Source organism: Gopherus evgoodei, chromosome 6 (genome assembly GCF_007399415.2).
Source record: "Gopherus evgoodei ecotype Sinaloan lineage chromosome 6, rGopEvg1_v1.p, whole genome shotgun sequence".
NCBI lineage: Eukaryota > Metazoa > Chordata > Testudines > Testudinidae > Gopherus > Gopherus evgoodei.
Genome location: NC_044327.1, coordinates 101,409,737 through 101,422,681, shown reverse-complemented (window position 1 = coordinate 101,422,681; position 12,945 = coordinate 101,409,737). Strand labels below are relative to the sequence as shown.

The window sequence follows — 12,945 nt, the reverse complement described above, 5'->3', positions numbered from 1 at the left end:
GCAGTATACGTCATCGCTTGAACCCTGTGGAGACAAATACCTTGGAAGCCTTCCCTTGGGGCCCCTGATTGGTCCAGGTGCCTTATTTAAGCCCAGGAGGAATTCCAGGAAGTGTCTGTGCAATGAGGTGGACTCCCCTGCCAGCTATAGTTATGGACTTGCCTCTCAGACAGAGCTGGGGTCAAAAGTCAAAGAGCAAACTCCTGGTTCCTGACCCTTGGCTCTGACTCCTGGTTCTTGACTCCAGCTCCAACCTTTGATGTAGTTCCTGCCCTCTGACTGCTATTGTTCTGACCACTGGGCCTGACCACCCAAGCTCCAGTCATGACTATTGTCCCCACAGCTTAGTCCCAGTTGACTTGCCTAGCCAGTCCCAGTTCTCCCTCTGCACTCCAGCTCTTTGTCAGACCTGTCTCCTTCCCCGCCCCTCCACATCTCCTTCAATTCAGAAGTTTCAACATTTTTAGTTTCAAAAAAATTCAGCCTGAGGTGTTTGGCAAAATTGTGAACTGCAGTCTTAAAGGGAAGTGTCTGGCTGCCTTAATAGGTTGTGTTATAAGCCCCACCTATAATCGTACTAAGTATTGCCTATTTCTGAAGCATAATTTTCTGTAGGCCCTCCAAGCAGCATGTCACAGTGGGTTTCCCTTCTTTACATGCGCATGTTTTTTTAAACTTACACATGCCTCTGAATTCATATACATATACACATGCACAGCATTTATTTATATACCTGTGTTCACACAAGCCATTCAATCTTTTGCATACTCACCATTTAAGTCTGAGGTTTTAAATTGTCTAAGAATAAAAATTTTAAGACTTGGAAATCAATATGTACTCACTACATCTATTCAGTTTAACATAGATTTGGAAAGCTACCAATATAACTTTTCTAACAAGTTCTCACTGCCCTCCCTGAATTGTCAAAGTTTCAGCAAACTCAATAGACCTGTCTATTCCTAGAATAGAAAAATGAATCTTTATAATTTAGCTCAGGAGGTTTTTTTATTAGAAGCCAAACCTTTTGGGTCTGGTTATTTTATCTTTACTGAATTGTTCTAAAGGTAAAGATAAGAGAGTCACTATCATGTAGGGTGACCAGACAACAAATGTGAAATCAGGACAGGGAGTGGGAGGTAATAGCCTATATAAGAGAACCCAAAATTGGGACTGTCCCTATAAAATCAGGACATCTGGTCACCCTACTATCATGATCACTGTATAAGGTTACACTGCCCCTCACCTCTTGCATTTTAGGTCTGCTGGATTAAACTGAATGCTCATGATTCCATAATCACTTTCATCACCTCCAACAGGGATCAGGAGAGGTTTGGTATCCTCTTCCAGACAGGAAGAATGCATTTCTTCTAGATCCTGTAAATTATTCTGACCTAAACAAGTGAAATAAGACAATTATAATTAGTAATGAGTTATCAGTTTGGCATGGGCAGAAGCCTGCATGCATATAGAGTCTAAGTGTACAAGGGAGGCAGAAAGCCAACTTAACTAGCTACCTGGTAATTCCTCTTTCATAAAAGGAACTTGGTTGGTGGTGGATAGGTGGCATAGTGTGCCTCTACAGCATGCTTCTGCTACCAGTGTAGGGATGCTGCCAGAACACCAGTACTCTCCAGTTGCTGGAATAGCCATGCATAAATTGGTGCACCATTGCTGAGGACTGGAACTGGTCCCTCTCTAGCTGGTCTCAGAATCCAGGGGCCACAGCCACCATTCTTCCCCTTTCCCAGGCTATGCTGATCACAATTGAAAATCAGGCCAACAGCATTCAAATTAACATTAAATAGGGTGACTTCCTCTTAAGCTTTTGTCATGTTCAGACCTTCATAACACTCTTCTGTTCTCAAGCTTACACTGGTGTAACTGAAATAAATTCACTTATTTCAATGAAATTACTTTCAGTTTGCTGTGTAATTGAGAACAGTTTATCCTGTTCAGTGGACTAAATGCCTTGCTGTTTCATTCCACTAGTACAAACTTTCTAGAAAATACATCCTAAAAATTGCACAAAGATTTCTTTTCTTGTATATTTCCCAAAATAAAGATCAGATTATGGCAGTATTGTAATATTTTATGTTCAGCCACCACCAAACTAAAAGGCATCAGTTGTTAATATTCCTACTTATAATGGATTATAAATGTGTGATAGTTTTGGAAAAGAACCCTGACTAGATTCTGATCTGGCATACATTGGTGTAATGCCACTAACTTCAAATGAGTTTTACTAGTTTGAAACTAATATCTGGTATCAGAATCAAACTTTAAACACACACAAGATTTTATTTTGATCTTCATGTGGAGGCAAGAGAATCTTTTGACAATGAGTTAATCAGAATTGTGGTGGTGTATCAAAGATGACCTGAGAATCCCTGAGGGTACAATTTAAATACAAACCATACTCTTTATGCTTTATATTGCACAAAATTTGCAATATTTGCTTGAATCATCAAATTTAAATGCTTAAGAACTTAGGTAACAAATACTGTGCATAATTTACACACAGACATCTCAGAATTTGGCAGATGTACATATGAATGTTGAGAGCAACATGCAACTCTTCTTACAAATAAGAATCTATTCTACGTGTGTGTATTGTGGCGGCATTCTGCCACAACTGCTGATTAGCCTTCCTTGCACCACTTCCACTCACTCTCCCAAAGTGCTCACCATACTTCTCACCTGTTTCATCAAATTTTCTTCCTCCTTCCTTCCCTACCCCTCCTTCCAAAAGCAGCATCTCCCATTCCTTGAACCCACCTCTCCTTTGCAGTTCTTCTTCCCCTCACCCTCTTAAATCTATGTATAACTTCTGCAGCCTCTTCTGACGACTCCTCACCTCTGGCAATCTCTGCCCTAATGCTCGCTGTCATCCCTCTGTTGAATGGTTTTGTGTTACCACTGTTGTCCCACTGGCTCTGTTCTAACCAATCTGATTGTGCTTATTCCTCTGTTCTGCTTCCTTTCTTCCTTCCCTGGCTGCTTCTGGACCTTCTGGAATTGGTAAGTTTTGTAGATGGAGCAGGAATATTTCTCTTCTTGTATCCCCTGAAACCTGACTCCTCCCATCTGACATCACCTCACCTATTGCACCCTGTCATACAGCCTCTTCTCTGACTTCCCCAAAGTGTCAGCACATGTCAATGTAGGACCCCTAGTTTCCCCAGCCTTACTACTTCCAATTCCTTCCTCTTATCCTTTTTAAACACTACAGGCTGGTCTAAATTGTTAAGTCAAGTTGGCTTAACTACAAAAAATCTTGTCCCCTATGTGACATAAGTAAGCTGACCTAACCCTTGGTGTAGACGCAGGCAGGTCAATGGCAGAATCCTTCTGTCAATCTAGCCACCCCCCTCTGAGGAAGATTAACTACAGGGATAAAGAATCCCTTCAGTTGCTGTAATGCAGGCCTGCACAACATGTGGCCTGCATGGGCTCACTATGTGGCCCATGGGGGGATAAGTAGGTGGGCTCACTGTGGGGGGTGAGTAGGCAAGCGGTGGGTGAGGGAGGAGGGCTAAAGAGGTAGGTGGGCAGTGGCAGGGGGTGAGGAGGCAAGCCAGGGGGTGGGGAGCTGAGGAGGAAAGCAGGTGGACAGTGGAGAGGGGGCAGCAGGTGAGGCAGGCAGTGGTGAGGGCTGAGGAGGCGAGTGAGAAGTCAGTGGCTGACCTGTTCTACTGATTTGGTCTGGCTCCCATCACCTCTCCAAGGGTTGCAGCTGTCTAGAGGTACCTACCTTCCTTCCTCATTCACACCTTATTTATTCCTCATTCACACCTTATTCATTCAACAGGGCAACTGATTACAAAGTTGGGGGAAGATCCTATTCCACTTCTAGCAAAGACATTTTTCTTCTACCTTAATTATATTACCTTAGGGGCCTGCTATATTACCAAGGTTTGGGGCACTTTGGTAGCGGGTCCTAGAACAGAAGGGCCCCCTGCTGCCGAAGACCCAGCTGCACTTTGGCAGCAGGTCCCACTTTGATGGTAATTTGGTGGTGGTGGGGCTCCTTCCGCCCTGGAGCAGAAGGACCCCTGCTGGCAAAGACCAGGAGCAGAAGAAGCTGTGGGGCCCCCAGAGTGAGTGAAGGACCCTGTTCCCAGGGCCCTGAAACTCTCAAGGGGGCCCCTGCAGGGCCTGGGGCAAATTGCCCCACTTGCCACCCCCTGGGTGGCCCTGGACTTTTGTTGTGTGAAAGGGGTCACCAGTACAAGCCTCTGAGTGTGACCCCTCCCTTATACATTATAATGGTGTTGAAGTGTTTTTAAATACTGGAGGCAAAGCAGGGTTTGGGGTGGAGGACAACAGCTCACAACCCCCCATGTAACCCCCTCATGACCCCCTGAGGGGCATGACCTGCAGTTTGAGAACCCCTGATTAGCTGAAAGCTACACAGGATGTCTCTGGAGGAGTTATTAGTAGACTAATTATGCCTTGTGGTCCTCTCTTTTAGCAAAGACCATCTTTCTTCCTTTTTACAGAATTATTTTTAAAGTAGAGATGAATTTTAAATTATAACCCCAGATCCAGACATCTTACATTTTGTAATGGTGGACACTAAACTTGAGTCCTACAATAGTTACACACAATATAGGACTCTCTATATTAAACCAGGAAGTCGTTTTTTCAAGAAACAAAGTTACTCAGTTTAGTAGGTTTTGTTGCCCAGCAATCTCCTTACAGCCTTTTCAAAGTGATTTTTAGCAGAACATTTAAAAACATTTATTTGGGGGCAGGTCAGGGAGAGCCCTGATCATCAAATGGCTTAAACTTTTCTCATTTATAAACTGATGTGAAAATGAGTGGAGTCCTTGTAGTGTAGGTTTCCACAGGTGAAACTAGTGAATACTTGCAGTTTAAAAGGGAGATAGATGGGAAAGAAATGCACTATAAAAACAAACAAATCTGTCAAGACTAAAACAGACAACTTTAATTTAGCCAAAGCTGTATAGAGCCAATTGAGTTAGGAGGAAAAGTAAAGCTCAAAGTTAAAGGATAAATGTGCAACTGTTGCTGCCGATACTAATAATGCAGGAATTGTCTTAGTGCTAAGAAATAACTAAAGCGGTGTTTTTCCAGCTGAGGGGTCCCTGTTGCTTGTCTAATTCAGAGAAGACATGAGGCAGACAAGACTGGAAAGCAGGGGAGCTGAATGACCTTGGATCTAGGCCATACGCTCCACTATAAATGTGTTAAAGTAAAGGGAAGCTTCTTGAAACTCCTCTTCCTTCTGGGCTCCTGAAGGAGCCCCAAATAGACCTGGGTACAAAGCATGACACTCTATATCTTGAACACCCTACACCCCCATGTTCATCTTTATAAATGATTGTGTGGTATCAATACGAAGTTTGTCATGTTGGGTGTCTTCAGAAGGCTCATGAGCAAGTAAAAAATCACTTAGAAAAGCTAGATGCCTGCAAGTCACCAGGGCCTGATGAAATGCATCCTAGAATACTCAAGGAGTTAATAGAAGAGGTATCTGAGCCTTTAGCTATTATCTTTGGGAAATCATGGGAGACGGGGGATATTCCAGAAGACTAGAAGGGGGCAAATATAGTGCCCATCTATAAAAAGGGAAAAAAAAACAAGCCAGGAAACTACAGACCAGTTAGTTTAACTTCTGTGCCAGGGAAGATAATGGAGCAGGTAACTAAAGAAATCATCTGCAAACACTTGGAAGGTGGTAAGGTGATAGGGAATAGCCAGCATGGATTTGTAAAGAACAAATCATGTCAAACTAATCTGATAGCGTTCTTTGATAGGATAACGAGCCTTGTGGATAAGGGAGAAGCAGTGGATATGATATACCTAGACTTTAGTAAGGCATTTGATACAGTCTCGCATGATATTCTTATAGATAAACTAGGAAAGTACAATTTAGATGGGGCTACTATAAGGTGGGTGCGTAACTGGCTGGATAACCATACTCAGAGAGTAGTTGTTAATGGCTCCCAATCCTGCTGGAAAGGTATAACAAGTGGGGTTCCGCAGGGGTCTGTTTTGGGACCAGCTCTGTTCAATATCTTCATCAACGATTTAGATGTTGGTATAGAAAGTACGCTTATTAAGTTTACGGATGATACCAAACTGGGAGGGATTGCAACTGCTTTGGAGGACAGGGTCAAAATTAAAAATGATCTGGACAAATTGGAGAAATGGTCTGAGGTAAACAGGAGGAAGTTCAATAAAGATAAATGCAAAGTGCTCCACTTAGGAAGGAACAATCAGTTTCACACATACAGAATGGGAAGAGACTGTCTAGGAAGGAGTATGGCAGAAAGAGATCTAGGGGTCATAGTAGACCACAAGCTTAATATGAGTCAACAGTGTGATACTGTTGCAAAAAAAGCAAACGTGATTCTGGGATGCATTAACAGGTGTGTTGTAAACAAGACACGAGAAGTCATTCTTCCGCTTTACTCTGCGCTGGTCAGGCCTCAGCTGGAGTATTGTGTCCAGTTCTGGGCATCGCATTTCAAGAAAGATGTGGAGAAATTTGGAGAGGGTCCAGAGAAGAGCAACGAGAATGATTAAAGGTCTTGAGAACATGACCTATGAAGGAAGGCTGAAGGAATTGGGTTTATTTAGTTTGGAAAAGAGAAGACTGAGGGCTTGTCTACATCAGAAAGTTGCAGCGCTGGTGAGGGAGTTACAGCGCTGCAACTTTGAAGGTGTACACATCTGCAGGGCACCACCAGCGCTGCAACTCCCTGTTTGCAGCGCTGGCCGTACTCCCGTTTTGTCTCGGGTGTAGAGGATCCAGCGCTGGTGATCCAGCGCTGGTAATCCAATGTAGACAGTTACCAGCGCTTTTCTTGACCTCCGTGGAAGGAGGAAGCCTCTGGTAATCAAGCTGGTTTCCTTTCCCGGTTTGCTCTCTCGGTCCCGGAGCCAGCCAGCAAACCGCAGGGAAGGAGACCTGCTTGCTCGGGGTTCCGGGACCGAGAGAGCAAACCGGGAACGCCGCGGTTTGCTCTCTCGGTCCCGGAGCCAGCCAGCAAACCGCAGGGAAGGAGACCTGCTTGCTCGGGGTTCCGGGACCGAGAGAGCAAACCGGGAACGCCGCGGTTTGCTCTCTCGGTCCCGGAGCCAGCCAGCAAACCGCAGGGAAGGAGACCTGCTTGCTCGGGGTTCCGGGACCGAGAGAGCAAACCGGGAACGCCGCGGTTTGCTCTCTCGGTCCCGGAGCCAGCCAGCAAACCGCAGGGAAGGAGACCTGCTTGCTCGGGGTTCCGGGACCGCGAGAGCAAACCGGGAAAGGAAACCAGCTTCGCCGCGGTTTGCTCTCTCGGTCCCGGAACCCCGAGCAAGCAGGTCTCCTTCCCTGCGGTTTGCTGGCTGGCTCCGGGACCGAGAGAGCAAACCGCGGCGTTCCCGGTTTGCTCTCTCGGTCCCGGAACCCCGAGCAAGCAGGTCTCCTTCCCTGCGGTTTGCTGGCTGGCTCCGGGAACGCGAGAGCAAACCGCGGCGTTCCCGGTTTGCTCTCTCGGTCCCGGAACCCCGAGCAAGCAGGTCTCCTTCCCTGCGGTTTGCTGGCTGGCTCCGGGACCGAGAGAGCAAACCGCGGCGTTCCCGGTTTGCTCTTTCGGTCCCGGAACCCCGAGCAAGCAGGTCTCCTTCCCTGCGGTTTGCTGGCTGGCTCCGGGAACGCGAGAGCAAACCGCGGCGTTCCCGGTTTGCTCTCTCGGTCCCGGAACCCCGAGCAAGCAGGTCTCCTTCCCTGCGGTTTGCTGGCTGGCTCCGGGACCGAGAGAGCAAACCGCGGCGTTCCCGGTTTGCTCTTTCGGTCCCGGAACCCCGAGCAAGCAGGTCTCCTTCCCTGCGGTTTGCTGGCTGGCTCCGGGAACGCGAGAGCAAACCGCGGGGAAGCTGGTCTCCTTTCCCGGTTTGCTCTCTCGTCCCGGAACCCCCCTTGAAGCCGCCCAACAGCGCTGCAGTGTGGCCACATCTAACACCACTTGCAGCGCTGGTTGCTGTAAGTGTGGCCACTCTGCAGCGCTGGCCCTATACAGCTGTACTAATACAGCTGTAACAACCAGCGCTGCAAAATTTTAGATGTAGACATGGCCTGAGAGGGGACATGATAGCAGTTTTCAGGTATGTAAAAGGGTGTCATCAGGAGGAGGGAGAAAACTTGTTTACCTTAGCCTCCGATGATAGAACGAGAAGCAATGGGCTTAAACTGCAGCAAGGGAGCTTTAGGTTGGACATTAGGAAAAAGTTCGTAACTGTCAGGGTAGTTAAACACTGGAATAAATTGCCTAGGGAGGTTGTGGAATCTCCATTTCTGGAGATATTTAAGAGTAGGTTAGATAAATGTCTATTAGGGATGGTCTAGACAATATTTGGTCTTGCCATGAGGGTAGGGGACTGGACTCGATGACCTCTCGAGATCCCTTCCAGTCCTAGAGTCTATGAATCTATGATGCACTGAGCACGGTTGTTATAGTAGTGATAATTGTTACAGTAATGTTATAGGTTAATAATTTCATGTATATAGTTGAGGTTGAAAATGTATCCCCATGACTTAAAGCAAACCCATGCAAAAACTAAGAACAGCAGCAATTCACACCTTGTCAGGGCATGGATGGGACCAGCTCAGCCCAGCCTCACAGGACCAATGGACACTGGCTTAGGCAGCAACAAAAGAATCTTACTCCCTCAAGGCAGTCACCCCCTTCCTTTAGTTAGTTTGGAACCACAGTGAGAGAGTGCTCACCTGACTCAAGTGGGGGAGGGGGGCACAAAGCCAAGAGGAAAGAAAGGACATGATAAAAGGGTGAGACGTGCCATGCTGTCTCTTTTCCACTTACATCTACAGCTGCCGCCGCCGCCACCACCAAGCGACTGAAATGCTGAGCAAAGGGGAGAGCCTGACTGAAAAGCAGTCAGCCTGTGATGAGAAGCATTTTAAGTTTAAGGACATTGAAAGTGTTAAGTTTAAACCCTTGAATTCTGTATGCGAACATAGTTGGCACGGTTTGGCCTTCTCCACCATGAATGACAGGACTATGAGATTTGTCTACACTATGAATTTATCCATGTCAGTCATGGGAGACAGAGGTGTGTTCTAATTTTTTTTTTTGTAGTAGGGCTGGGACAACCATTTTATAGAACTGTTTCTAGGGAATAGTTACAGCCTTGCCCTAAGCCATGTAATATTGTTCCCTAAGATGTTATCCACAGTAGACACAACTGTTAGAACACGGATATTCAACCTGTCATACAACCACGCAGTGCAACAGTTAAACTTAATGGCCCTGTCTTCCCTAGAGAAGTCTAACAATTCCATTAACAATGGGTTACCCCTGAGGGAATTCTGCAACACTGCGCAATGCAGAATTTTGCAGAAATTACTATTGGGTGTACAGAATTTCCTCCCCAACACATGGTCTGCAGAGCTGTTGGCAGGGGAAGGGGGGGGGGAACTGGATGGTTCCTGGCAGCTGCAGTTCCTAGCATCCCCTGAAGGCAGGAGGCAGCATGAGGCTTTCTCCCCTTGCATCCCTGGGCTCTAGGAGGATAGGGTCTGTGACTGTCTGGGCTGGAGGAGGAGGGGAGAGGGTGTGAGGGTCTGGGGGAGGGAAGGGCTGTGAACATCTAGGCTGGGGGAGCTCCCACAGCTGGGCTCTGGGGGAGGAGATGGGTGACTGGGCAACAAAATGGCAGATGAAATTTCATATTGATAAATGCAAAGCAATGCACATTGGAAAACAATCCCATCTATTATCTATCTATAAAATGATGGTGTCTAAGTTGTTACCAGTCAAAGATCTTGGAGTCATTGTGGATGGTTTTCTGAAAATATCCACTCAATATGCAGTGGCAGTCAAAAGTGAACAGAATGTTGAATCATTAAGGGATAGAAAATAAGACAGAAAATATCTCATTGCCTCTATGAATCCATGGTAGGCCCACATCTTTAATACTGCATGTACATGTGGTTACCCCATCTCAAAAATTTATTGGAAAAAGAACAAAAATAATTAGGGGTATGGAATGGCTGCTGTATGAAGAAAGATTGGCTGGCCCTCTTCAGCTTGGAGAAGAGACAAGTAACGGGGAATATGATGGATGTCTATAAAATCATGAGTGGTGTAGAGAAAGTAAATAAGGAAGCACTAGTTACTCCTCATAACACAATAAGTAGGAGGTCACCAAATGAAATTAATAGGTAGCAGGTTTAAAACAAAAGGAAGTATTTCTTCACACAACAGTCAAGTTGTGGAATTCTGTGCCAGAGGATTCTATAACAAGGTTTGAAAAAGAACCAGATAAATTCATAGAAGATAGGTCCCTCAATGGGCATTAGCCAAGATGGGCAGGGATGGTGGCACTAGCCTGACTGACAGAAGCTGGGAATGGGCAATAGTGGATGGATCACTTGATGATTACCTGTTCTGTTCATTCCCTCTGGGGGCACTTGGCATTGGCCACTGTCAGAGGACAGGATACTGGGCTAGATGGACCTTTAGTCTGACCCAGTACGGTGGTTCTTATGGGTTTGGGTGGGGGGGAAGAGTGTCTGGGCTGGGCTCGAGCCCATGGCTGGGCTCTGGGGGAGTGTGTGTGTGTGTGTGTGTGTGTGTGTCTGGGCTGGAATGGTGGGGGGACGGGGGGGGGAAGAAATAAGAACTGGATTGTTTTATGGGTTTCTTCAACTTTCTAAGCTGGGGGGAATTTTTGTGTTGCTGACAGGTGTTTTTGAAATAAGTCACCAAAATAATTGAAACTGGTGATTATGTAGTGCTTAACAAAATTTGCAGAATTTTAAAATGTGTACAGAACTTAATTTTTTGCACACAATTCCCCCAGGAGTAACTGGTGAAGCTCAACATGCAGTGTTGAAAAATAGCTGCTGGAGCCAGAGACATGTCTCCATTAGGGTTTCCACTATTACAAAAACTCTTGCAACTGAGTTTGTTAGCAACAGTTGTGTAACCTTCCCTAATGTAAGAAGGCTCACTATGGTTTGTCCAGCCATTATGAAAAGCTAGAACATCAGAACCATACTTTAAAAACAAATGTAAGGCATGTCTTTAACACAGTTCAAGCAAGACTTGGTATTCTAGCCCTAGAATGTTTGGGTTGGTTGGTTGGATTTTAGCAATTTAGCTAGTGTGCTTAAACAAGTTTCCTAAACTCTGTTCTCTAACCAGTTTTTTTTTACTTGGCTGGGAACCAACCACAGATAGCCTAGTCTGCATAAATAAAACCCTTATTTAAACATTTTATAATTAAACTGTCATTAGCATTTTAAATGCTAATGTGCTAATTTCCTTTGAATAATCTACTCAAAGGAAACTGAACTACTACCAAAATATGATGAATCTTTCCTACTCTTAACTAAACCACTTCATGTCATTTCACTGATCACAAAACAAACTATCTTGCTAAAATATATCAGATAGGTGGAAGACAATACTACATAAAGATGGTGCAGGTTCCAAGTTAAGTGCATCTGAAACAAATCAACAGATATAGCAGTTGTCAGCCAATATATCTTAACCTAAAATAAGTAATTTCCACATTCAAATAAAGCTTTAACATTTACAAAAAAATTCAAGCTTTGCAGATATTACTGAACAGTACCTGCAAAGATTTTTTACAAATTATATTCAATTAAAAACAATTATCTTGTCCCTGGACCAACTCACAAGTTCTACCACCTTCATTAGGCTGAAGGGGAATACTAGAATAGGAAGCAGCTGGATGCTAAGGTTGACTTAAACTCATCAATGTGTGTTCTGTTTTGGGATCTGAGGTGAGACAGCCACCAAATACACTAGCCACAGCCTCTAGGCTTCAGAACAGCACACTTCCTTTAAACTTTCCACTAGAAGTAGAGGATGTTATCAATCACTTTAAGCTGGCTGTTCCAGTTATATTTAGAATTAAGTTTATGATGTAAAGAAAATTACATTAATTTTCTTTATAACCACACGATCTCTACAACTCTTCCAAAAAAGGGCCGTTCATAAGAGATAAATCAAATGCTGTAAATCAGTCTGATCAAAGCATTGCACTACTTAATCACAATATGTGCTGTACTGCACATCAGTGCAGCTAGATTCTAGAAACTAGATCTAATCATTTATAAACCATAAAATCTATAACTATCCCCAGCTTTCTGGCTATAGCCTAGTTCACTCGTTTAAAACAGCTTCATGCTGAGCATTGCTGCTTTTAGAAATACTTAGTATCCAAGCTTTGTGCCCTCGCTGTCGTTTCCATTTGATGCAAGATATAATCTCTTACCTACAATTGTAAGATTCTCACTGTGAACATTAAACTTGGCTGTCACTTGAATCGCAGCAGCCAAGGAAGAGAAATAAGGAGCTAGGGTGAAAATGTGCCCTCACTGAACTCAATGGAAAAACTCCCATTCACAGCGGTGGGGCTCGGATTTCACACCTGCTGTTTTACAGAAATCTCTGCATATGGAAACAGCTACTTACTACGCTCCTCCTAGCTATCTCCCCCGGCCCCCGAGACAGGATTTTAACGACAACATTGCAGCCTGTGCCCCAAAGCACCGCCTGAGAAGGGCTGGGAGCAGCATTAACAGCTGTTCGGGTCGATGTAGCTCTTCTCGCCCCGGGAACGGTAGCGCCCGCCCTAGCACCAAGCAATGGCAGAGCTGTACCTTCAGCAGCCGGGACCTGCACTCCGCCGCAGCCCCTTCTCGCCCGGCCAGCCAAACTCGGGAGCCCGGCGCTTCGCCGGCACAAACAGGAAGGGCGGGGCGCCCATAGGGCGTATGGGCTAGGAAGTTTTCAGTGGGTGAGTCGCTCAGGCGAGCGAAGGGAACGGTTGCCTACTGCGGACTACAACTCCCAGAGAGCCTTGCGTCAGGCTCTTCCCGCGGGACTCTCCCAATGGAGGGTAAATAGCAGGATAGAGCGACTGCTTACGTTTCCCAGAAAG

The 12,945-nt window shown here is 45.5% G+C and overlaps 1 protein-coding gene across 10 annotated transcripts in view; it reads right to left on the bottom strand.

Moving 5' to 3' along the window:
* The window catches only part of SLC38A9 (solute carrier family 38 member 9), a 76,569-nt gene extending 63,825 nt beyond the window's left edge, over nt 1–12,744 (bottom strand). The window contains exons 1-4 of one of the 10 annotated variants that reach the window (XM_030566468.1): nt 12,665–12,736; nt 11,447–11,479; nt 1,515–1,637; nt 1,244–1,391 (exon numbers count right to left, since the gene is read on the bottom strand). In XM_030566468.1, the coding sequence (XP_030422328.1) occupies nt 1,244–1,391; nt 1,515–1,533 (167 nt within the window). In that variant the 5' untranslated portion in view covers nt 1,534–1,637; nt 11,447–11,479; nt 12,665–12,736. Of the gene's footprint in view, nt 1–1,243; nt 1,392–1,514; nt 3,677–11,446; nt 11,480–12,476; nt 12,630–12,664 lie in introns of those variants that run through there. The other 9 variants (XM_030566466.1, XM_030566470.1, XM_030566471.1 and 6 more) reach the window with 9 other exon arrangements.
* Between the last annotated feature and the right edge of the window lie 201 nt (nt 12,745–12,945).